A 25,144-nucleotide genomic window follows, 5' to 3' on the forward strand; every position below is an offset into this window, starting at 1 on the left:
GGCCGGGCTGGAGTTGGTTCAGGGGCTTCCAGACGCGGGGCTGCTATGGAAACACCTTCAGCCCCCGGCTCCTCGGTTCACAGTTTTTGGTGGTATCCTCTTCCCCGCTCCGCCGGCTCCTGTTTCCTGAACTCGGGGCCCCATCACCCGCTCTCTGGAGCAGAGCATTCGGCAATTTCCGGAAATTGGTTGGCCGTCTCTGGCTCTGCATTCCTAGAGCCTCTTTTGGGACTGAGTGCACGCTCGGTTCTTTCTAGAAATTCCGAGTCTCGGGACTCAGCCTCTGTTCGCCAGTCCTACTGGAGCACGCTCGGCCAACTCCGGAGTCGCTCGGGCGTCTCTAAACTCAGTTGAGCCCAGCAGAGCACAGCCGAACTCAGCCTCAGAAGCACTCATCTGACCCGATTATGCTCGGCCATTTCCGGGATCACTCGGGCATTTCTAAGCTCAGGCGAGCCCAACTGATCCCTGTCTCGGGATCACTCGTATGACCCAATTGCGCTCGACTATATCCAGAATCGCTCGGGTGTCTCCAAACCCAGCCGAGTCTAGCCGAAACTAACCTCGGGATCACTCATTTGACCCGATTGCATTCGGTTATTTCCGGAAATGATTGACATCTCGGGGTACCTTCCCTTCTCCAGTCCCGCGGGAGTACGTTCGGCTCTTTCCGGGAGCACTCAGCCGTCTCCAGGCTCCTCCTTGGCCTCCCTTCTCCCGCCTGACCAGAATATGCTCGGCCATTTCCGCCGGGGGTGGGCCAGGCCGTTCGGAACCTAGGCGACGGAGGCGGGGATCCCGCGGCGGCGCTGACGGCGACAGTGGTCGAGCCACGGGTCTGGCTAGGCTCTGCGTTACGGCCTCCGCGGCGTCGGAGTTAGCAGCCACGACCAGTAAGTCGGCCGGCCGGCGTGGCAGGCGGGGCTGGGGATGCGTGCAAATGCGGGGCGCCTAGGCAGAGTGTGGGCCCGTGGGACCTGGGGGGACCACAGAAAGCTGGAGGCCTCAGACTCGACCTGGCAGCCGTGCAGCCACCCCACACGGTGGGGGCGGATCGGGGGGCCTCCAGGCAAAGATAGGGGGCTGGAGTCTTGGCCCGCAATGGAGGGAGGCCCTGCTGGGAGTGGGGCGTCAAGCAGAAGTGAGGGGCTCCAGGCATTGTGTGAGCACAGTGAGGTACGAGGGTCGGGGTTCGGCTCCATTTCCGGGGGTCCACGCAGGCTTGCGTGCGCGTCTGAATACGCATGAGCGCGCAGGCCCTGCGTCCAGCTGGGGAGCCCCTGCCAGGCCTGGCTCTACTACCCCACCTCTTGGATTCGGGGAGCGTTAAGTCCCCGGTGTGCACACAGGGCGTGTGCAAACGAGTGCAGGCAAGTGAATCCAGGTGGTTTACTAGACGTCCCCTCTCTGGACCTGTTTCCCCACCTGTAGAAATGGGGTTACAGGGGCCAGGGAGAGGGTAAGTTGGGGCGCCCCGGAATGTGAAGCCTCTGCTCCCTGCTTGGACACCTTCTAGGGCTCTCCGTGGTGGTGGTGGTGGTGGTGGTAGTGGTGTAATGCTCCAACCTTCTAACCCTCTGTCGGGAAGAGGCCCTGTATGGTGGGTGACTTTCTTAGAGCCACACTGAACTCTTCGCAAGCAACTTACCACTTTCAAGCCTTTACATGTGGTCAGTGCCCCCTTCTGTCTTTAGTGAGGACCTGCCCTCCAGAAAAGCACCCCCTCAGCCTCTCTGAACCTGCAGAGCTGAGGCTGAGAATATGTGTTTGCTGAGCTCTGTCGCCCTGAGACTGGGGGCTCCTGGGACGTGGTCATCACCCTGCAAACAGCAGCTTCCCCATTGGCAGCTGCGAAGCCCTCCTGCCATCCATCCATCACCCTGGGGTTAAGTTCCTCCCAGCCTCCCACTGACCCTCTTATGTTTTGAGCACCTACTGGGGGCCCTGCACTGAGTCAGCCATAACTCCTGTTCACCCCTCCCTTGCAGAGATCAGAGATCCCTTTGCTTGCACATGGGAGAGGTGGGGCACGGGGAGGTACTCTGCCAGGACCTCCTCTCTTACCCCTTTGTGCCCCTGCAGCCTCCTGTGCTCAGCTGGCCCAACTCCATCTCAGGGCTCCCACAGCTCCCTGAGCCCTACCTGCTCTGAGTCTAACTATCTGGCCATGTGGCTGCTACCTCCACTCATCCATCCTGGACCCTGAAGTTAGGCAGATCGTATCTGAGGTTTTGAGTGGTGGCTTCCTGGTGGGACAAAGACCTCCTTGCCCTGAGCCTCAGTTTTCCCATCTCTAACAGAGCTTGTTTACCCAGCATGCAGTACGTCTGGGGCAGGTACCCTAAGGAACGACTATTATTGCACCCACTTTACAGCTGGGGAAACTGAGACCCAGAGAAGTACAGGAAATATCCAAAGGTTACCAAGTGAGTCAGAGGATTCCAACCTGGGATTTGGGCCTGTCTCTAAGTTGGGGTGGGAGAAGTCCCACCTGGCTTACTCTGCCTTGCCCCTGCCTTGCCTCTCTCCCCCTAGGTCAGCATCCCCTGCCGACCCTGCCGAGCATGGTGACAGCCTGTGCCCTCGGCCCCCTCGTCTGGCGCAGCCGGAAGAGCCGCCAGCCTCGGGCGCCGATGGCCTACCACGTGAGGGAGTGAGTAGCCTGGCCCAGCCAGCCCCTTCGGATTGAGGGGGCAGCAACTGAGTGACCAGAGAACACACTGCTGATCCCCTCCCACCAGTTGACCAGTGATGGATGGAGCACCAAGTGACCCTTGTAAGGGTTGTGGAATAATGACAGGAAGCAAGGCATGAGCATCCACTGTAGTCATCTGTAACTTCTGGAGATAGAGGTCTGAGCCCCTCAAGCCGATCCAGTGGACCCACCTGGCCCCCACCCCACCTGATGGGGCCACTGGGGCCCTGAGCAGCCACCTCACCATACAGACCCCGCCCTTCCCACCATGGCTGGCGCTGAGGGCTTCCAATACCGTGCACTGTACCCTTTCCGCCGGGAGCGGCCAGAGGACCTGGAGCTGCTGCCTGGCGACGTGCTGGTGGTGAGCCGGGCTGCCCTGCAGGTGCTGGGTGTGGCCGAGGGCAGCGAGCGCTGCCCACAGAACGTGGGCTGGATGCCTGGCCTCAATGAGCGTACTCGGCAGCGTGGTGACTTCCCTGGTACCTACGTCGAGTTCCTGGGGCCTGTGGCCCTCACCCGGCCTGGCCCTCGCCCCCGTGGCCCCCGCCCACTGCCTGCCAGGCCCCGAGAGGGGCCCCCTGAGCCAGGTGAGCTCCAGGCAGGGACTCTGTCGGGTGTGGGGGGAGGGTCCCCTTAGACCCTCAGTTTCTTCCTCTTTTCAGTGAGGCAATGGTGCCTCTTCCAGGGGATGGGGAATAGGGACATTTAGTTAGTTGACAAGTGTTGACTGAGCTGCTTCAAGGACTGGATGCAGTTCACCGAATTGGAAACATGGGTAGACACAGCCCAGGCCCTGCATGGGCCTGGTTCAAGAAGTGACAAGAATGTGATTAGCTGACAGAGGCTGTAAGGAAGCAGCTGGGGGTGAAGAGCTCTATGCAGTGGGCCTAACAGGGTAGAACTCATGAGGTGGGAATGTGATATTTTCAGGGAACAGCTAGCATGGCAGGATGGAATGAGGAAGGGGAGGCCAACACGGGCCGTGCTTCAGGGACATCATGGGATAAATTTTGAAGACAGTGGGGAGTTTTTAGTAGAATTCAGAGGCTCAATTTAGCTTCCTTCTGTGGTTTGCAGCCAGGGTCCCTTGAGGCACCCCTTTTGTTATCCTGATTTTACCTCATTTCCAAAACGAAGGGAGCCATGAAGCCCAGAAAGGGTGGGCCACTCATTCGAGGCCATGCAGCATGGTGCAGTGTGAGGGCCCCACACCCTCCCCAAAGACTCTCTGCCATCCCCCCTTCCAAAGGGTGTGCTGGGAGTAGAGACTCAAGGACACTGAGTATTTATTGAAATTGCTGTATGGTCGGCAGGGGGGTGGGTTCTTCCAGGGAAATCAAGGCTCAGGTTGTGGGAAAGAGATTGATGAGTGCTGAGTGCCCAGTGTGGCCTGCTCTAACACAGCAACCCCATGAGGCCCATGTACAGATGGGGAGACCGAGGTGCCAGGGGGTCAAACCACTCCTTCAGGTCCACCCAGTGAAGGTGAATGTCCTGGGATGCACCATGGCCCCAACCGATGACCTGTCTGGTTTTGTGCCATAGGGACACTGATGCCCACAGAGTCCCACACCATGGGGTAGAATAGGGGCACCAAGGCAGTGTGGTGCTAGCTTGGGACTTGCAGCATCTGGTGTCTCTCCAGGGCCTGGGCCTCCATCCTGTGTTGGCCTGGAAGAGCAGGAGGTGGCCCCATCCGGGCTCTCAGCCAGAATCTGCTTCTCTCCCTGGTAACAGCCGCCTCCCTCCTCTGCCTGGCCCAGGTCCAGCCTCCACACACATCCCCACTCAGGGCGGCAGCCCTGCCCTCCAAATCTTCCAGGCTGGGTGACGTGGGGGGAGGCGCCTCTCTAGGCCTCAGTTTCCTCATCTGGAAACAGGGAGGACTGATCTCTTTGTGCCTTCAGGCTCCGCCCCACCGGGATCCTTGGACCACCACCACCACCGGGGAACATGCTGTGTCTGCCTTTGTTTCCTCCATTCCACCCCATGCAGGGTGCTGAGTGCAGCACCCCAATGTCACTTGGGCTGTGCACCCACAGTGAGGTTGCTCCCTCTCTTAGCCTTAGGTCCTCATCCATAAAATGGGGTTACGGCTGTTCTGATGGAACCTCCCTCCCCATTTCACAAACTGGTCACAGACGAGTTTCAGAGTCAAGTTTCAGAAGCATGGCAGCCCCAAGAACTGGGGCTTTACCTACCTTCTCTCTCCTTGTTCTTTCACTTTTTTTTTTTGGCATTTTCACTGTAGCTGGGCCTTTCTCCAGCTTGAGGCACCACCTGGCCCATCACTCAGGGAGGCCCTGCAGGCCCCAGCTTGCCCCTGTTGTGTGCCAGGGCTTTCCGCCCTAGGGCCAGAACCGCATCAAATGGTGTCCATGCAGGCAGAGCTGCTGAATACTAAGGGCCCCTGGGGAGCTCAGAGACTGAAGGGGCTGGGCCAGAGAGGCCCCTGGCACCCTCTGGTAGAGATTTAAAAAAGCGGGGGGAGATAACTTTTTCAAGGCAAAATGATTGAGAAAGTAGAAGAATGTTTTCAGAGTGAGGTGTCCTGACCTAGACGGGGATATTTTCTTTTTATTCTTTGTCAACTACTTTGTTCTTCCCACTAAGAAGGAAGAGAGAACACCAGTTTCTCAGTTGAGGAAACTGAGGCACAGAGAATGTGGTTCCTGTGCCAGAGGTTGTACAGTGAGCAGTGGCAGGGGCTGAAACCTGCTGTATGAGTTTCCTGGGGCCGCTGTAACAAACTCCCACAAACCAGGTGGCTTCAATCCACAGGACTGTATTTTCTCACGGTTCTGGAAGCCAGAAGTCCAAGAACAAGTGTCAGCAGGGCCACGCTCCCTCTAGAGCGTCTAGGGGAGGATCCTTTCTGCCTCTTCCAGCTTCTGGTGGCTCCAAACATCCTTAGCTTGTAGCTGCATCACCCCAATCTCTGCCTCTGTCGTAACATAGCTTCTCTTCTTTTTTAATTATTTTATTTTTTAATATATCTTTATTGATTTCAGAGAGAGGAAGGGAGAGGGAGAGAGATAGAAACATCAATGATGAGAGAGTCATTGATCGGCTGCCTCCTACATGCCCCCAACTGGGGATCGAGCCCGCAACCCAGGCATCTGCTCTGACTGGGAATCAAACCTCAATTTCCTGGATCCTAGGTTGATGCTCAACCACTGAGCCATGCCCAGCAGGGCTTCTCTTCTTTTTCAAAAAAATTTATTTTAGAGAGGGAGGAAAGGAGAGAGAAACATCACAGTGATCGGCTGCCTCCCATGCATGCCGACTGGGATTGAACCCACAACCTAAGTATGTGCCCTGATGGGGAATAGAACCCACAACCTTCTAGTCAATGCTCCAACTAACTGAGCACACCAGCCAGGGCACATGGCTTCTCTTCTTATACATACACGTCATTGCATTTAGGGCTCTAAACCCAAGATAATCTCATCTCAAAATCCTTCCCTTGCCCTAGCCGGTTTGGGTCAGTAATTAGAGCTTTGGCCAGTGGACTGAAGGTTCCCAGGTTCGACTCCAGCCAAGGGCATGTGCCTCAGTTGCAGGCTCAATCCCCAGCCCTGATCAGGGTGCGTTCAGGAGGCAGCCAATCGATGTGTCTCGCACATCAATGTTTCTTTCTCCCGTCTACTCTTTCTGAAAAGCAATGGAAAAATATCCTGGGTGAGGAATGAAAAAAAAACCCTTCCCTTAATTATATCTCCAAATAAGGTCACAGTTACAGGTACCAGTGATTAGGATGTGGACATCATCTTGGGGGGTACACTAATCAACCTACTACACCTGGTCTCTAAAGTTGTGTGACTGATATCTTGACCCAGAAAATTGTTTCACACTAACTTGGCCCTCCCACCCCCAGCCACAGGGCCTCTGGCTTCCCCAGAGTGGTTGTCCAGAAGCCATGCCTTGCCTGAGCTGGGCCCTGCCTGGAGCTGCCCCACCTGAGATACAGCAGGCCAAGAACGGGGCTATGGTCCTTCCAGGGACCCTGCCAACATGCTATCCCCTCCTGCCAGGCCTCACACTACCTGACCTACCTGAGCAGTTCTCCCCACCTGATGTGGCTCCCCCACTGTTGGTGAAGCTTGTGGAGGCCATTGAGCGGACAGGTGAGCCTTGACCTGGCTGCAACCCCTGGATTCTGTTTCCTTACTGCTGGTGATGGGCAACTCATCCCTTAACAGGGCTGCTGGGCTCACTCTGCATGGGAGAAGGCTGAGCCCAGATACTCTGGGCCTTGGTGTTGAACTGGGGAAGGAATGACTCCCAGGAAAGATGGGACTGTAGACCTGCCATTGCATGTGCTGTGTCCTCTGCCCCCATCTGCCTCCCCTCCCCCTGCTCTCGGAGGTTGAGTAGCCACTCCCGCCCCCCATGGGGTCAGGGCAGCATTTGACAGCTGTCTTGCTCCTCCCCCTCCAGGGCTAGACAGCGAATCTCTCTACAGGCCTGAGCTGCCACCCCCGTGCACAGGTGAAGGGGTGCTTCTGGGTGGGGGGGGGGTCGGGGAGTCGACCCCAACAGCCCACTGACACCGCCCCCCTGCACCCACAGACTGGTCCCTGAGCGACCTAGAGCAGTGGGACTCGGCAGCCCTGGCTGATGGCATCAAGGGCTTCCTTCTGGCGCTGCCTGCGCCCCTCGTGACGCTGGAGGCCGCTGCGGAGGCCTGCTGTGCCCTGCGGGGTAAGCCTGGTGGGGAACTCTGGGTACGGACGGTTCGGAGCGGAAAAGTTCGGCTCACCCTGCCTGGCCTTCTGTCCGCAGAGGCAGCGGGGCCTGTGGGGCCAACGCTGGAGCCCCCAACGCTGCCACTGCACCACGCGCTCACGCTGCGCTTCCTGCTCCAGCACCTGGGCCGGGTGGCCCGCCGCGCCCCTGCCCCACGTTCCGCTTTGCGAGCCCTCGGCGTTGCCTTTGGGCCTCTGCTGCTGCGTGCGCCGCCTCCCTCGCCACCAGGGGTCCCACCTGTCGGGTGAGCAGCCGGTGCCTGTGGGGGCGGGCCCTGGGAAGGGACGAGGTTTTAGATGGAGAATAGGCCCTAGGCTGGGGAGGGGGGGGTAGCAAGCCACAGCTGCTGTGATGGGGAGAGTAGGAAGGATAATAACAAGAGGTGAACCTGGGCTTCTGGAAGACCCCGCCCCAGAGGGCCTGGGGCCTACACCAGCGGAGAGGCGCCGGTGTGGTGCCTGTACCTTGGCTTCTGCTACCCCCATCCTAGGTGCTAGACTCTTGTTCAGGTCTTGTATGAGTATCTATTGAGCGCTTACTGCACATACATAAGTAGCAGTTAGCTTCCCACACCTGCCTGCATCATCTGCCCTGCTCCCCAGCTTTCATGTGTAGCCTACCCCCGCTAAGGTGTGCAAGCACATTCAGGACCATGTGCCTATCTGTATGCAGATACCCCTACCCCGTGCTCACTCCCCTCCCCTCCCCTCCCCCAGGACTGAGCCCAACCCCGACTTCCCAGCTCTGCTGGTGGAGAAGTTGCTTCAGGAACACCTGGAGGAGCAGGAGGTCGCACCCCCAGGTGACCCCCCCTTTGTATCATTACCCTCTCATTGTTGGAGGGCCATGAGTGCTGGCTCCAGGCCCAGCCAGCATCAACAGGTTTGGTTGCAGCAGGAGCTGACCACAGCATAGAGTGGTGCTCATTGTGTTTGTTTTCCTCTCCTCCAGCTCTGCCGCCTAAACCACCCAAGGTAAAGCCGGCCCCTGCAGGGCTGGCTAATGGGGGGAGCCAGCCCTCCCTGCAGGATGCTGAGTGGTACTGGGGGGACATCTCCAGGTAGGGTTGTGGGGTAGGGCCATGTGGTAGGCAGGGCCTGAAGAACAGGGTCTCTGGTAAGGAGGCCCCAATCCTGTGTGTCCCCACAGGGAGGAGGTGAATGACAAACTCCGGGACACACCTGACGGCACCTTCCTGGTCCGAGATGCCTCTAGCAAGATTCAGGGAGAGTATACCCTGACCCTTAGGTGGGGGCCTGCCCCTTTGGGGATGACTGGGGTGAGAGGTGGGAGGAGGACGTGTGCAGTGTCAGGGACAGGAAACCTGAAAGTCAGGCTTGGGGTCCCAGTGGGCACTGACACCCCCTGTTATCCACTCCTAGGAAAGGTGGGAACAACAAGCTAATTAAGGTCTTCCACCGTGACGGGCACTATGGCTTCTCAGAGCCACTTACCTTCTGCTCTGTCGTGGACCTCATCACCCACTACCGCCACGAGTCGCTGGCCCAGTACAATGCCAAACTAGACACGCGGCTCCTGTACCCTGTGTCCAAGTACCAGCAGGTCTGTGGCCTGGGTGGGAGCCAGAGAGGGTGGTCCTGGGCCTCAATTTCCCAGGTGACTTCACTGATCACACCGGGTGTCCTCAGGACCAGATTGTTAAGGAAGATAGTGTGGAAGCAGTGGGTGCCCAGCTCAAAGTCTACCACCAGCAGTACCAGGACAAGAGCCGCGAGTATGACCAGCTCTACGAGGAGTACACACGCAGCTCCCAGGTACCTCAGGCCTGCACACATGGGGAGACCGAGGCATGGAGGCCAGTGGCAAGGCCATGGGGACAGACAACTACTTCTAGGTCTCAAAGCAGTCACTTAGCACCAGAGACTACCCTAAAAACAGAAATAAATGTATGTGGGTTAAGAAAAAAAAAGAACAAATGAGACGACACCAACCAGCCTTTCAGGAGCAACTGGGCTAGTACCTGGGAGATGTCTCAGTTAAGGCTATGCATCTCTCAGTACCTCAGTTTCCCCATCTGTAAATGAACTGTGGGTCTTAATTCCTTCTCCATTAACTTCACCTTAGAGGTTAGTCATAGTGATGACAATAATCTGATGCAGGGTTAGGCAGATGGTCAGAGGGTCACATTAAAGAACAGCATCTTCTAAAACAGGGAAGGGGAGGTTTTCTCATTCTGAGACTTTGTTGATAAACTCCTTTGGCAATTTGAGATGCAACTTACTCAGATCAAATGTCCCTCTCAGGCTTGTAATGGCTTAGTTACCCTGTGGTTCCTGAAGGATTTCTTTCTTGTCCTCTTTTTACTAATGGGTCAGCTGAGGCTCTGAGTAGACAAGATGCCTGTCTGGGATCTGTCAGGAACATCATGACCTTGGACATGACTTAGGCCCCCTGAGCCTTAGTTTCCCCATTAATAGATCTGACTTTGTAGGACGCTGTTGGCAGGTTCTGTGAGACGGTTCACAGGAAGTGCTTGGTACAGCATCTGCTCTGAGGAGCCCCATTAACAGTAGCAACTAGATTTATCATTAATTATCAGCAGTGCTAACAAGTCCAGGTGTTTGTAAATTGCCCAAAAGGGGTTATATGAGGAGTATGTTTGGGGAATGGGGGATTGAAGGTTGAATAGGAGTTCATTTGGTACAGTAAAAGCTAGAGGAATGACATGCCCAGTGGATGAAACAGCTTGAGCAAAGAGTTGGGATCTGCCATCACCCTCGTGAGGGACTTGTAGGGAGTTTCCAGAAGATGCTAGGATTCACCCCCTCCTCCAGGAACTGCAAATGAAGCGCACTGCAATCGAGGCCTTCAATGAAACCATCAAGATCTTCGAAGAGCAGGGCCAGACTCAAGAGAAGTGCAGCAAGGAATATCTGGAGCGCTTCCGGCGTGAGGGCAATGAGAAAGAGATGCAGAGGTGAGTCCAACTCCTCTGCCCTGCCCTACCCCACCCTATCTGGTACAGTGCAAGTGGGGAAAGGAAGGAAATAGAGGGGGAAGTTGGGGTTCCAGGGAAAGGGAGGGTCAGTTGAAGTGAGTTTTGAAGGCTGGGTTCGCCACAGGAGAAATCAGGGAAACAGCATGCGCAAAGACTTAGAGGCTAGGAGCCATCCACTGCCTGTGAGCCACTCCTCCCCCAGGATCCTGCTGAACTCAGAGCGTCTCAAGTCTCGCATAGCTGAGATCCATGAGAGCCGCACGAAGCTGGAGCAGGAGCTGCGGACGCAGGCCTTGGACAACCGGGAGATTGATAAGCGCATGAACAGCCTGAAGCCAGACCTCATGCAACTACGCAAGATCCGAGACCAGTACCTGGTGTGAGTGCCTTATGCTTGCCTATGGCCCCATTGTGAGGACCTTGGCAAGGGCTCTTTTCCCACCTGGGCCTTAGATGTTTTGGTGCACCTGCTGTATGCTGGGCACTGTGCTGAGCAACCATGCACACGTTTGTCCTCTCCAAGTCCGTTGTAAGCTTCCCCCTTTCCAGCTAGGGAAACTGAGGTGCAGAACAGATAACTGTTGTGCCAAGGCCAACAGCATTGCGTGCAGCCCCTAAGACTGAGCCTCTGGTGGTGATAAGACCCTGTGGGGTGGTGCCTTCTGGAGGCTCCATAAGTGTTAACAGAAACAGAATAAATAGGGGGTTTCCTGGCAGAGCCCTCCAGGCTCTTCTACCTTCAAGCTGGCCCCTTGTAGCAACTGGCGGTATCGCACCTAAACTCACCCTCCTTGGTCAGCCCTTGCCTCCAGCCAGGCTGGACTGGATCCCTGGGCCCTGGCCCTGGCCCTGCCTCTGCTTCACCACTCACCTTTCCTCTTCCTCTCAGATGGCTCACCCAGAAAGGCGCCCGGCAGAAGAAAATCAACGAGTGGTTGGGAATCAAAAATGAGACTGAGGAGTGAGTGACCACATGAAGGGGTACAGGGAGGGCTTCCCAGAAGAAGGGCCATTTTGGGTGGGTTTTGCAGAATACGAGTAGGAGTTCACCAGGAAGGGAGCATTGTCCAGGTGGCAGGGGTGCCTCAGAGGCTCTAGGGTAAGTGACCAAACCCCGCCCTGCCTCCCCCATAGCCAGTATGCACTGATGGAGGATGAGGATGACCTCCCCCACCATGAGGAACGCACCTGGTACGTGGGCAAGATCAACCGGACGCAGGCAGAGGAAATGCTGAACGGCAAGCGGGATGGTACCTTCCTCATCCGTGAGAGCAGCCAGCGGGGCTGCTATGCCTGCTCTGTGGTGTGAGTGCCTATGGGGGTGGAGGAGCCGCATGTTCCTTCCAAGAGCTCTTATTGAGCACCTACTGTGTACTAGGCCTTGGGAAGAAAGCTGGGAAGAAGACCCCCATGGCTGCCACAGGAAGAAGGGATTATTGGAGATAGGGGAGGAAGCTGGGACAGTGTTCAGGCCAGAGATGGCAAGGCCTAGACCAGGTCGGGGTCTGGAACCAGGTCAGGGTCTGAGAATTGAGGGAGTGTCTGGACAAGTCCATGAGGTGCCCACCTGACCACCTGTTTGTCCGCACCACAGGGTGGATGGCGATACCAAGCATTGTGTCATCTACCGCACGGCCACTGGCTTGGGTTTTGCGGAGCCCTACAACCTGTACGGGTCTCTGAAGGAGCTGGTGCTGCATTACCAGCACACGTCCCTAGTGCAGCACAACGACGCGCTCACCGTCACGCTGGCACACCCCGTGCGAGCCCCGGGCCCTGGGCCCCCGCCCGCAGCCCGCTGAGCCATGCAGAGCAGGACTCCATCCTTCTGTCTCTCTTCTTTATGAAACTTTCTCTGTCTTAATCTCTCTCTTGCTTTCTCTGAGTCTCTATCTCTTCCTGTCACTCTCTTTCTATCCCCATCTCTCTGTCTCTCTTAGTCTCTATACCTCTTAAGTCTCTGTTAGAGGAGCACACCTCCTCCACCCCATGCCCCTTTCCCTATGGGCACTGCCCTCCCCTGGCTCTGGCTGCTCCCACAGGTCCCTATGGTCCCCCAAGCTCTCCACCTGCCTGTACCTGCCGTGTTTACAAAGGCCCCTGGGGTGCTCAGCCCCAGCCTGGGTACCCTGATTTTTAAGCCATAGACCTGGGGTCAGGGCAGGAAGGAACTTCGCTGGGCCACTTCCAAGAACCTCAGCTGTGATATTTGGGGCCGGGCGGGTCCCGCCCCACAGACCCAACTTCCCCTTCAAACCCTGAAGTGAAACCTGCCACTGGTTATCCCCACAATGGAGCTGCTGCCGAGAAGCCTCCCCCCCGTCCCCGGCAGAAAACAAAATTATTAAAAATAACCTTGCAAGATGGCCCTATCTGATCTCAGGCCTCCCAGGAATCAAGGCTGCTCCTGGTACCACTGGGGCAGCCGAGATGCACCACTGCTCACAGCACCTCCACTTGATACCGTTTCAAGGCTTCTTGATCATGTTGGGTTCTGATTTTGTTTCCTTGACTGTAAACCCATTTTCTCTCCTCTTTTGGGACAAGAGCCCCAGTTTTCTATGCTGCCGTGGACCCCTTCCTGCCTGCCCAGCTAGGCTGGCAGGTGGGTTTTGTATGGTACGTTGATACTGATATGGATATAAAACATTGAACTCAGTGGATGCTTCTGTTGTTGGTGGAGCTTCTCCATGGCCACTGTGTGCTGGGGGCCCTGACATTCACGTGGTCACCTAGAGATAGGCTTGAATTTAACTCATGCTGCCAGTGAGAGCCAACAACCCCTGCCCCCAGTTTAGCTGCTTATGTCCAAAGAAGTTGAGAGACCTGACCAAGCAGAGAGGTTCAAACCCTGAGCTCTGGCCTGATCAGGAAACCCCAGCCCCTAGCCCAGCTCCTCACTGTCCCCCAGACTGGCCCCTAGGTTTGAGTCCCAGCACTCAGTTACCAGCCATGCCCTCTGATGTGCAGCTTCCTCATTGCCAAGTGGGGTCAACAGTCACAACCCCTACCATGCCACCCAAAGGGTTCTTCCATGTGAGCTGGGTCCTCAGCATCTTTGACTTTGACCCCTGTTCACCATCCCCCATCCCTTGGCCCTCCCCACCCCCCGGGCTGGGAGCCTCTGCCTTCCCTCCCCTCCCCATACTGTATATATCAGGGCCCAGTGCTCCTAAGGCAGCCCAGGGCACCGACCTGGTCCTGGTTCTGCTGGGCTCTCCAAGGGACAGTAACTGCCTGACCACAGAGCCCCCAAGCCTTCCTAGGCACTGTCCCTACTCTGTGCCCAGTAAGAAAACACCCCATAACCGTAATCCAGACACTCCCCTATGGTTCTCATCTACTCTATGGCCACTCAGGATAAAGGTCGCTTTCTTGGACCCCTGACTCTAGCCAACTGAGTGATTCTGGAGTGGGGGATGGGGGCAGATAACATCCCAGGAGTCCTCTAGCCTGTACTCCACCACCAGCTGGGTTTCCTTGGGAAAGTTGCCTTCCCTCTCTGATCCTTAGTTTCCTTTTACCAAGTGGAGTGAATAGTTGCTACCTGGGCCCCCAACGGGATATCTCTGAGAGTCCCATGATCAAATGGGTGGGGTTATGTGTATGAGTCCATCCAGAATTGTAGCAATTATATTTATCATTATTTCTTCCATCCTGCCCAGCACAGGGAGAGCATCCAACTAGTTCCCAAATCTGTGTTGCTTTTTCAGAGGCTTCAGGAAGGAAATGGGTTTTGCTAAGGGTCCTAAGGGATGGTATGGGTGAATCATCCAGCCATGGGGACTTAAGGCAAAGCCTGGCTCCCAACCTGTTGCTGTGAGCCTGCATGTGCAGGCTAGTGCTTCCCTAGACTGGAGGGGGACATGGGCTATGGCGTTGGGGATTTGGCTGTACTCCAGGGCAGGTGTGGGCCTTTCCTCCTGTGGAGTTTGGTTCTGTGTCACAACTAGGATTTGAGGCCCTACAAAGTGTGACTATCTCAGTCATTCTCCCAATACCCCCAACTTCCAATCCTTCATCAGAGCTATTCTGTCTGCCTGCACTGCTGTCTTGTGTCAACCCCTCCTAGGGTCACAGCCCAGCTGCCCCACCTCCACCCCCAGTCTGAGGCAACTCTGCCTCTGAGTCCTTCATGGTGTTCTTATTCCCCAAACCTCCCTCTTCTCCCATTTTATAGACCAGGAAACTGAGGCTCCATCACTTGAGGTGCCCCAGCACAGTCCTGGGGCTAACCAGGTCTGACTGCTGGTTTGGGTCCTACACAGCCACCCCAAACCCCCACCCCATGGACATCATTCAGGCTTCCAGTAATTACTGTTCCAACCCCTGTTTATCACCCCACGGGAGCTTGCTAAGGGCAGGATGCACCCCCACCCCCATCCCCTGAGCCCCTGACCGTGGGAAGAAAACAGGCCATCTTCTCCCCCACCACCACCTTCTGGAGTCAGAGGTGGGGGCCAAGAGAAGTAAGTGCCCTACTGCTCTGGCTTCCTCTTTCTGGCTCAGCTGCGGCCAAGTCTGAGTCAACCCCACAGGACTAGTATCTGGGCTGGGGAGCTGGGGGGAGAGGGGGAGGGGCAGGGCCCCTGGGTTAGGAGTGGCAGGGGTCCCGGGCCAGGATAGGGAAATGGGCCTGGGCTGTGTAGCCAGTGCCCACTCTCAGGTAGGTGGTCGCACCCGCCCTCCCCAGGCCCTGATAGTGCATGAGTTCCCTGGCAAGGGGCAGGGGCCTAGACCACCCTAGCTGCCCCAGAGGAATCTGTGGCGAGAGAGGACCCTTCTGTCCCCCTCGATCTCTCTGTGTCTCTGTCTCTGAAGCCCCCACCCCAAGTCCACTCGGGGAACTTGGACTCCAGCTTTATTGGCCTGGGCTGGACTGATTGTGGGGACCGGTGGGGGTGAGGTGAACCGCTGAGCGGCGGGATGGCCATGTGATTGCTGTCCCTGTCGCTGCACCTGGCGGGATGGGGACAGGGGTGAGTTGGAAAGGGAGACCTAGAGAGAAGTACAGACACCTAGAGACGCCAGCCTGGTCCCAAGAGGCGTGGGCCCCAGGGGGCGGGTCCGGCCTAGGGGCAGGGCCACCGCTGGGTTAAAGGCAGCTCCTTCCCCTGGGCGCTGCTCTTGCAGCTGCGCCCGTGCTCACGCTGGGATGGCCTGGTCGCTACTCCTGCTGTTCCTGCCCGTGCTGCTGCTCCAGGTCCCCGCGGCGGCACGCGCGTCCCCGCTGGACACACTCCCCGAGGGCGCGGCCCCCTGTAAGGTAGGGACCGCGACGGAGACCTGGCGGGGCAGCCGGGGGTCTGGAGGGGACACGCCGGGTAAGCGCGGAAAATCCCCCTGCTTAATCCCAGGCGCTGTGGCCATACTCTGGGAGTACTTTCGCTTTCCCATCTCCGGCTGAGACGCTCGGCTGTCGCCACCGGCCTCGCCCAAGGGTGCATTGAGCACCTACTGTGTACATCTAGGGTGGGAAAGGAGTTTCCTCTTGGAGGCCAGGGGAAGCCCAGACAAGCCTGCCTATGGCACCCGCATCCCTACTGGATGCACTCTGGCCAGGGAGGAGCTCCGAGTGTTTCTGGTGCCCCGCAAACATATGCGCCGGAGGCTGAGCGACTTGCTCACCAACCTGGGTGCCTGCCGCCCCTCGGCTGAAGCCGGAAGTCAGCATTTATTAGGTGCCACCTCCGCAGTGGACTTGGGAGGGGTTCATGTGGGCCCCTTGAGAGGAAGAGGAGTCAAAGCAGGTGTACGGCCAACGCTCTGGGCATGAAGTGGCAGCAAATGAGCACCCACTAGTCTTCTGCGGTATGCGCCTCCGGGAAGGCGGGGTTGATGTCAGGGACCAGAAATGTGCTTGACTTGAGTCCTTAACTGCATATGGTTCCCCTGGGCCAGAGGTTTCACCTTACCTAGAAAAAAAAGCAAGAGCTGTGCATGAATTAAATGCCCACTGTATACAAGTCTGTCCCGTCTGTTTTGCAGCCAAACAGATTTAGGGAAGCAGTAAAGCCTCAGAGTCAGGAGTGCACTAAGGATGGAGCACTTACTATTTGCATCTCCCTTTCTGCAAGAAAACCAAGTAGTGCTACACTTGCTTCACACCACTTCCTCCTGCACAGGCTGGTAACCTGTGCCCACACGTGCCCCTTGGGAAGCCCCGCGCACCACCTGTCAACGTGAGCCTCTATTATGAGGCACTGTGCCCTGGCTGCCGGTCCTTCCTGGTCCGAGAGCTGTTCCCAACATGGCTGATGGTCCTGGAGATCCTCAATGTCACTCTGGTGCCCTATGGAAATGCCAAGGTACATGGGTGCTGGGGAAACTAAGGCACATGGCCAAGGTTGGGGGACACCTGGCAGGCTGGCCAGTATTCACCCCACTGCCTTGCAGGAACAGAATGTCAGCGGCAAGTGGGAGTTCACGTGCCAGCATGGGGAGGAGGAGTGCAAGTTAAACAAGGTGGAGGTGAGCAGCCCCCAGAGTCCCATGTGCGGGATGCAGAGGCCCGGGAGGCTGCGGGTGGTAATGAAGATAAAATCCAACCTCAGAGGGGATTGGAACCAGCTCTCTCCCCTGCCAATGTGTGTCTATTTCATTGCAACTTCATTCATTGCTGTTAGTGGACACCCATGATTATTACCAGAGTGGTCTTGGCATGTTCTGTGTCCCCTCATGCCTTTGCCTGCCCATCCCCCATTCCCACCCCCAGGCCTGCCTGTTGGACCAGCTGACGTGGAACGCAGCCTTCCTATCCATTGTCTGCTTAGAGGAAATGGATGACATGGAGAACAATCTGAAGCCGGTGAGTGACAACCCTTACTTGGCCCTGGTTGGGGGGCTCTGGCCTTCCCTGCACTCAGATAGACCCAGGTTCAAGCCTGGCCCTAACTGCCACTCTCTGTATCGCCCCAGGGAAACACTCTTTCCTTTCTAAGCCTCAATCTTTGAATCAAGGGAAGGAAGATCTGGGGGTATGAGTAGATAAAGAGTGCTTTCTCTAGGTGCCTGTGAGCTGGGCTTCCATTAACAAGAATGTGTAGGGATACAGATGATGATCCTCCTCTGGGTAATGGGGATGACAAGACAGGCCGGCCTACCTCTCTGGAGGATTATGAAAAAGAGCTGCCAAAGGAATGACTCACCTGCCCTGATCATTTATTCATTCATCAAACATTCAGGCCACCCAGGAGGCCTCACCCTGGGACACCCCACCCTACAGAACCATAGTAGGGCTAGCAGAGTACAAAGGAGGAGGGACCCCTGAGAAGATGCTGAGGAAGCTAGAGGATGGGTGTTCCTGGTGGAGGGAACAGCACAGATGAAAGCTCTGAGGAAAATGTAGGGGTCAGGGGCTGCAGGTCTGGTCACAGGGGACTCAGGAGCAGCCTGAGCCCCTGCCTCAGGGGCCTCCACTTAGGCATATATGAAGCACCTGCTGTTTACATGCATTATTACATTGCTGTGGACCCAACTGTCCCCTGTTGCCAGTGAGGAAACAGAAACTTGGCTTGGGGGGCCAATTGGGGAACTGTTGGGGAGATAACAAGGAGATAGCTGAGGCTCACTGCCCTTCTTCTGCCCTCAGTGCCTGCAGCTCTATGCCCCAAAGGTGTCCCCAGACACCATCATGGAGTGCGCAATGGGGGACCGCGGCACACAGCTCTTGCACATGAATGCCCAACTTACAGACGCTCTGCAGCCACCCCACGAGTATGTGCCTTGGGTCGTCGTCAATGGGGTAAGAAGGCTTGTAGCCCTCAGGTTGGCCCCCAGGCGGGGACCAGGGTGATAGATGTACCTACCAGCCTGGGAGGTGGGAGGCAGGGGCCAGACTTAGGGCCATTTGCAGCCGCTTCTGGGCCTGGCATTGGTTGGTGAGGGCAGGTGGCACCTCCTGTCTTGCTTTGTGCAGAAACCTTTGGAAGACATGAGCCAGCTCCTAACCGTCGTGTGCCAGTTGTACCAGGTAAGCCAGACAGGCAACAGAGGGATTTAGTGGGTGGGGGTAGGGTCTCTTTCAGGCCCCAACTCACAACCATCTCCTCCAGGGTGAGAAGCCAGATGTCTGCCCATTCATGGCCAGCTCCCACAGGGATGTCTGCCTCAAGTGACAGCCGTTGCCCTTGGAGGGAGCTGATGGAGGAAGAATGAGCTCCCACCCGCCTTCATTTTTCTGATCCCTGACTTATCAGCTATGGCTTATCATCTGGATAACTTATACATTCCATAAAATCCAGACTCAACATTTTGCCCCAAGATCAAGAATCTTACCCCACTGAGAATGGTGCTACATCGAAACTAGTTTAATAAACGCTTCTAGATGTTGTGACAATATCCCTCCATTTCCCCACACCCCCAGCCTGTGACAACTGCTGTTCTTTTGTTTCTATGAGTTTTACTTTTTTAGATTCCATATATAAGTAAGATCATATAATATTTGTCCTGTGTCTTATTTCACTCAGCATAGTGTCCTCCAGGTTCCTCCATATTGTCACAAATAGCAGGATTTCCATATATATATATATATACACATATACATATATATATATACATATGTATATATATATACACACACACACACACACATATACATACATATAGTCAAATAATATGTGTTGTCTCTTTTGTTAAAAAGAATCTCAAGGAAAGAACTTCTTTGGCAGATCTAATTAGTTTTGCCCTGATAATTTACACAGGTGCAGCAGGCATTCAGTTTGCTTTGCTGGAAGTTTCTGTAAGGAATCTCAGGTTGGACTTTGAAAAGCCTCTATCACTGGCTAACTAAAGGTGAGAAACTCTACCAGGTTTCACCTGCAGTATCTATGCCTCTTGGCAAATTACTTTCTTCTTTTTTAAAAAATTATTTTCTTGATTAGAGAGAGAGAAACATTGATTTGTTCCACTTATTTATGCATTTATTGGTTGATTCTTGTATGACCCGGGATTGAACCCACAACCTTAGCATATCGGAACAACTCTAACCAACTGAGCTACCAAGCCAGGGCTACTTTCTTCTTGACATTCCCAAAATGTTACAAGTATCTTGGTGGGCCAGGATCAACCTGTAAGACTGAACCTGCAAGGCAGGTCTAAACAAATTTTCCTACGAGGATTTTGTAAATATCAGCTCCCAAAAGTGAAACTTGGTTCTTAAGTGAGGTTGTTGATGAAGTTTACCTGACTCTGTCCAGTGAATCATAATTTCACATTTTTAACCATGTTGAAAGATTTCCACCAAGACGCAGTAAAATCTGGTCTAGAATACCAGGTTGAGGTACTTCACAGCAATAGGAAGTGCTGAAGGATAATTTTCCCCAAAAAGGTAAAATCGCAACTCTCACACAGATGTAAAAATTAGCACGTCTTAAAAATTGTTAACTCATTATTGTTATTTTTTTAAATATATCTTTATTGATTTCAGAAAGAGGAAAGGAGAGAGAGGGAGAGAGAGAGACAGAAACATCAATGATGAGAGAGTCATCGATCAGCTGCCCCCTACACACCTCCGACTGGGGATCGAGCCCACAGCCTGGACATGTGCCCTGACTGGGAATCGAACCCCAATCACCTAGATCTTAGGTCGACGCTCAACCACTGAGCCACGCTCGGCTGGGCTGTTAACTCATTATTAATGAGGAGAACTGGTCAGGTGTTAACACTGAAAGGTTAAGGTCAGTGGTGCGCGGGCAGGCGAAATAGCCATCTCAGACGGGTGAATAAAGAAAAATTAAATTTATTAAAAGGGAATGGGGATATCCAAAGGGAAGGGCAACACAGCACTGAGCCAAAGGGTACTGGGTCCATGATGGCAGCAAAAATATACTTGGGGCAGTGAAATAAGAAAGACCATAGAAGCAGCAACAGGAGAGCCTAGACTGGGCTGCTTTGGCTCACTGAGAAGTCAGAGAACGAAGGGGGCCTTGGAGACAGGTTCAGGGGGTAAGCCTGGGACACACTACCACTGCCCATTGCTCCCCTGGTTGCAAGTCTCGTGGGGTCCCATCAGAAGGATAGAGATGGCACTGACATGCTCACTCAGTGGGGAGCGAGCACTGGGTCCTTTGTCCTGAGTGTATTTATCTCTTTCTTGCAGGTAGGAAATCTTAGGGGAGGTCTCAGGGAAGTATCTCAATAGAAAATTCATCAGCTTTTTAGGTGTGTTCTTTCAGGGTCTGGTCTCCACTGATTGGTTGGTGCCAGAGCAGGGGGTCATTAGTCAATGTGCCTGGTCCTGAGGCAGCCAATGGGCCACTTGTCTGGTTTTGCTGTTTATCTGGGCCTGGAGCTGAAAAACAACTGAAGCCTAGATGTTATATTTAGGGAGGAATGCTCAGGGGGTCTCAACCACCTGACCAGTGATATGCTGGGGGAGGATATGTTACCCTGGGGACAAGTTCTTGTTTTCCCAGTTTCTCCCCTTGCTAGGCATCCGGGGCTTCCTGCCCTGTTGAGTCTCCGTACCTGGGCTTCTGTACCTGGGTTTCTGTGCCTGGCCCATCTAACAAACACCATTTGAAAGGAGATCCAAAGAACAAACATATTAGGAATATTAAAGTGAATGTGCAAAGGCAAAAATAATTTAGGGAGAATCTTTCCAACTGCAGAATTTATTTGCATATCCATAGGCAAAAATTATTTTTTGCTGTTATCAGTTATAACTAGAGCTTATAAAAAGTTTCCGTAGAATCAGAATCAGTATACTCTGAAGGGTGTCCTGTAATACAGGGCAATTTATTTTTTGTAAAATGACATATAATAAAGTTTAGTTTTTGCAGGCCAAAGTCTTTGTTGCAATTCCTCTGTAGTGAGAGTAAACAACACAAAAAGGAATGGGTATGTCTGTTCCAATAAAAGCCTTATTTTCAGGACATAGAAGTTTGAATTTCATATAATTTTCACATGCCCCAGAATATTATTTTGATTTTTTTTCCCCCTGACCAATGCAGAAATGTAAGAAACATTCTTAGCTCGTGGGCCTCACAAAAAGAGGCAGTGACAGGATTTGGCCCGCGGGCTGTAGTTTGCGACACCCTATTCCTGAAGCGTAGGTAATGCATAGGTTTCCACTGAAACTCACATTTTCCCTTACAGTAACATAGGGAGGGGCGTGGGGATATAATTATTTGTGCAGCATCAGAGTTGCTGCGAAATAAGTTAATGCACATAATGTGCTGGGAACAGTGCCTACCACTTTTATTATTATTGTAGAACTAAGGTCAGACGCCCAGCTAAAGTCAAGACCAAGGTCAGTTTCTGGACCTGGCTCCCACTGGGCTGCGAGCGTAGCGGAACTGTAGCCCCACCCCCAATGCCGTGGGTCTTCTTGGGATTAGACTTCCGCCCCGGTAGCTGACATGGCCACAGGTCTGAATACCGGCTCAGGAATTTCGCGAGAATCTGGGAATCCGCACGGCTATTAGACCACAGCGCGTGGTAACGGTCTAAGATTGGCCCTATCAACGGCGGGACATAGGCGAAAGGGTGGTCAGAGATTGGTCAGGGCAGCACCGAGCTGGTAAGTAAGAGTTGTGGCGATGATTACCCATAGGCCAGTGCAGAAAGGAGCGAGGAAACACGCGCGAGACGTTAGCAATTGGCATGCGCGGCGTAGTGCGTCGCTTACTTGTGATTGGTCCATATGGCTATGCTTGACTTCGTTCAGCGATTGGCCAAGGGATGGGACCCTGGTCTTTTATTGGATAACATTTCTCGGGGCGGGCAAAGTGGAGCACTGAGCGGTCAGTACTTGGCCATCTGGGCGCGGCCGGGACGCACAATTGGCACCTGCAGGGTGGCCGGGGGCGCCGGTTCTTGGGTCCCCGCGCGCGATGGCATCGGGTGGCTGGCGCTGGCTGCGGGGCCTGTGGGCAGCGGGGCAGCCCATGTTCCAAGGCCGTGCCCTGCTCGTTACCAACACGCTGGGTTGTGGCGTTCTCATGGCGGCTGGTGACGGCGCACGCCAGTCCTGGGAGATCCGAGCCCGGCCCGGCCAGAAGTTTGACCCAAGGCGCTCAGGTGAGGAGGCCGACGCTGCTGGCCCTTGACCGCGGGGAACCTTTGACCCAGACCTCAGATTTGGAACCCCCTGGACTGGACCCGTGGGCCGTGACCTCTAATCCGTGGACTGAGTCCCCCGGGAGGACCCTTGATCTCCGCGTGCACCCTAGAACCTGACAGCCCCTACCCGGGTCTCCCCTCCCACTCGGGGTTCTCGCCCCCCCCCATCCCGGGTCTCTGTCCCTTCTTTTCCCCAGGTCCCTTTCCTCCAACTTGGGGGGGCGGGGCGGGGCGGGGCGGTCTCCGTCCTCTTCCATACCTGGGGTTTCTGTCCACTCCCACCCCCCGGGTCTCTTCCCCGCCCACCGCATCTGCTTTCCTCCCACCTGTATTGAGGGATTGAGCACGCAGCTTGGGGAGCTGCACCCGGGGCAGGCAAGGGCACATGGTGTCTGGACCTCATCACCTTGCAATTGCGCCCTAGTCCCAGAGTTCTCTACCTGCTGTGCTTCGGTTTCCTCCACTGGAAATAGGGGTCATGGTAGAATCCCCTCGCAGGGTGTTGAAGGGATGAGGTGAGATGTAAAAGCAGCCCCTAGAATGGTGCCTGGCAGTGGGGTTAGTAATGGAAGAATATATGGGTGGGCTCTGGGAGGGCGTCGGACTTACCCAGGGAGAGACTGGATTGGGAGGTTTAAGGGACTGACATGGCCCCCTTGACTCTTGGACTGCCCTCAGTGAGCATGTTTGCTGTGGGCTGCAGCATGGGCCCCTTCCTACACTACTGGTACCTCTGGCTGGACCGCCTGTTCCCTGCATCTGGCCTCCGTGGACTTCCAAACGTCCTCAGGAAGGTCCTCATCGACCAGCTGGTGGCCTCTCCCATGCTGGGTGTCTGGTACTTCTTGGGTAAGGAGCCCCATGAGCTTGAGCTTTGCAAACCCTCTTAGGTCAGGAGGGGCAGAGCCAGCCTTGTGTTAAGAAGGATGCCCAGGTACATTTCTGATGCACCTCCTGTGTGGGTGGTCCTGGATTGGAAGCTGGATTACAGTGGGAACAGGTCAGACCTAGTGGGGGTAGGTGTGAATGATAGAATCACAGACAGTGGTATAAGTGTAGGAGGAATGTCTGATGGGGCTGCCTCAGGGGGAGGGGGTTGGAAGGGGTTCCCAAAGGAGAGGAACTCAGAGACCTGAAGGAGTCAGCAGGCAGAGGAACAGCCCGAAGGAAGAGGAGCCAAGACTGGGGTTTGATGGGGCACAGTCACCCCAGCCCTTCCCTCTAGGAAGAAAGTCCTCACCTATTCTCCACCTCCCAGGCTTAGTTTCCTAACTAAGGCTGTTTTATTACCTGTTTTATTACCTGTGAAGGACAGGTAATAAAATAGCCTCAGCATCAGGAAGGGTGTGTCTCCATCCTTCAGATGGACCTGTCTCCCTCACTGTGACCCACTTGATCTGTGTTGTTTCCGCAAACCTACCACCCTACTGTATAAGCTTTCAAATGTCAGGTTCCTCTGCCTGGGACACTTTGTCCCTCAGGGGTCCTGCCCCACTGGCTCCATCATTGGGATTCCCCAGCCTCTGACACTCTCATCTCCTCCCCAGGTCTTGGTAGTCTAGAGGGCCAGTCCCTGGAAGAGAGCTGCCAGGAGCTTCGGGACAAGTTCTGGGAATTCTACAAGGTGGGCATGTCATCCCAGGCTCTACCCACCCTGTTCATTCTCCTCCCTCTCACAGCTTTCTAGCCCCACCCTTTACCACATTCTGTCCCTCCCCACAGGCTGATTGGTGTGTGTGGCCTGCTGCGCAGCTGGTGAACTTCCTCTTTGTGCCCCCCCAGTTCCGAGTCACCTACATCAACGGCCTGACACTGGGCTGGGACACATACCTCTCCTACCTGAAGTACCGGGTGAGCCCAGTGGACAGACCAGGCACCCAGAAAACTCCTCAGGGGCCACACATGTGAGCTCCAAATGGCAGTACAGCTCCCCTCCCGGGTGAGGGCCTCCTGTGCCCTTGACAATCTGCACCCCATGGTTGGTGGGAGGGAAGCTGATCACCGGTAGGTGAAGACTGAGCACCTCTCAGTTGTCTAACAGAACCTTGGCCAGGTCCCTGCCCTCATCTTTTCAGCAAGGATGACCCCAGCCCCCAGACAAGTGGAGGGCTTGGTGAGGAGCCCGAAGGAAGAGATGAATGTGGCATGTGACTAGACTCTCTTGTGTGGACAGATCCCAAGCCCCCTGACACTCCCAGTTTGAGTGGCCCTGTGCAGACTGTTGCCCCACCCCCTTGACAGGATGCCAGACAAGGCAAAACTAACTTCCCTCCTGGGCATCTGGCTGGGCTGCCCCTTCCAAGTCCACTACCAGACCTTAGTCTTCCCATCTGGAACACAACCATGAAGATGGACAGTCATCCCCCAGGTATTCTCACTGCGAGCCTCTGACCTGGATGTCCCATCCTCAGGATGGGGCCCCAACCACCCAGCCAGCCCCAACCCCTCAACTGTGGACTGGGCTCTGAGCCCTGGAACAAAGGTGGGGACATTGCCCATCCACTCTGAGCAGGGCCTACCCAGGAGCCTGGCCCCCAGGATCTGGAGCCAGGCATCCCCAGTATTGTGTGTCGTGTTCTGATCGTGAGCTGTGGAAACTTCATTAAATTCTCTCTCTAATTGAAAATTTCACAGATGACCATAGCCAGCGCTGGCAGGCAGCACTCATAGACATA

At 55.1% G+C, this 25,144-nt stretch overlaps 3 protein-coding genes across 6 annotated transcripts; all 3 read left to right on the forward strand.

Moving 5' to 3' along the window:
* Positions 1–651: 651 nt before the first annotated feature.
* On the forward strand, positions 652–13,065 carry PIK3R2 (phosphoinositide-3-kinase regulatory subunit 2). 2 transcript variants are annotated; one of them, XM_081137375.1, is made up of 17 exons: positions 795–893; positions 2,301–2,426; positions 2,536–3,285; positions 6,733–6,825; positions 7,139–7,189; positions 7,271–7,402; positions 7,484–7,691; positions 8,164–8,249; positions 8,399–8,507; positions 8,597–8,695; positions 8,830–9,010; positions 9,097–9,222; positions 10,243–10,385; positions 10,609–10,785; positions 11,296–11,367; positions 11,541–11,711; positions 12,001–13,065. In XM_081137375.1, exons 3-17 carry the CDS (start codon positions 2,964–2,966, stop codon positions 12,206–12,208), a joined length of 2,178 nt encoding a protein of 725 aa, XP_080993501.1. In that variant the 5' UTR covers positions 795–893; positions 2,301–2,426; positions 2,536–2,963; the 3' UTR covers positions 12,209–13,065. The 2 variants fall into 2 exon arrangements, with proteins under 2 accessions (XP_080993500.1, XP_080993501.1); XM_081137374.1 differs by lacking the exon at positions 2,301–2,426 and having other exon boundaries at positions 652–893.
* A 1,727-nt stretch (positions 13,066–14,792) lies between these two features.
* IFI30 (IFI30 lysosomal thiol reductase) lies at positions 14,793–18,844 on the forward strand. The gene is made up of 8 exons (XM_081137378.1): positions 14,793–14,875; positions 15,540–15,672; positions 16,532–16,714; positions 16,803–16,877; positions 17,122–17,214; positions 17,998–18,150; positions 18,325–18,378; positions 18,461–18,844. Exons 2-8 carry the CDS (start codon positions 15,562–15,564, stop codon positions 18,521–18,523), a joined length of 732 nt encoding a protein of 243 aa, XP_080993504.1. The 5' UTR covers positions 14,793–14,875; positions 15,540–15,561; the 3' UTR covers positions 18,524–18,844.
* A 3,279-nt stretch (positions 18,845–22,123) lies between these two features.
* On the forward strand, positions 22,124–25,139 carry MPV17L2 (MPV17 mitochondrial inner membrane protein like 2). 3 transcript variants are annotated; one of them, XM_081135350.1, is made up of 5 exons: positions 22,124–22,427; positions 23,148–23,318; positions 24,017–24,093; positions 24,192–24,320; positions 24,711–25,136. In XM_081135350.1, the coding sequence occupies exons 1-5, from the start codon at positions 22,241–22,243 to the stop codon at positions 24,858–24,860; spliced, it is 714 nt and encodes a 237-aa protein (XP_080991476.1). In that variant the 5' UTR covers positions 22,124–22,240; the 3' UTR covers positions 24,861–25,136. The 3 variants fall into 3 exon arrangements, with proteins under 3 accessions (XP_080991476.1, XP_080991478.1, XP_080991477.1); XM_081135352.1 differs by lacking the exon at positions 23,148–23,318 and having other exon boundaries at positions 24,711–25,139; XM_081135351.1 differs by lacking the exon at positions 24,711–25,136 and having other exon boundaries at positions 24,192–24,465.
* The last annotated feature ends 5 nt before the right edge of the window (positions 25,140–25,144 follow it).

Source organism: Miniopterus schreibersii (genome assembly GCF_964146895.1).
Source record: "Miniopterus schreibersii genome assembly, chromosome: 4".
Classification (NCBI taxonomy): domain Eukaryota; kingdom Metazoa; phylum Chordata; class Mammalia; order Chiroptera; family Miniopteridae; genus Miniopterus; species Miniopterus schreibersii.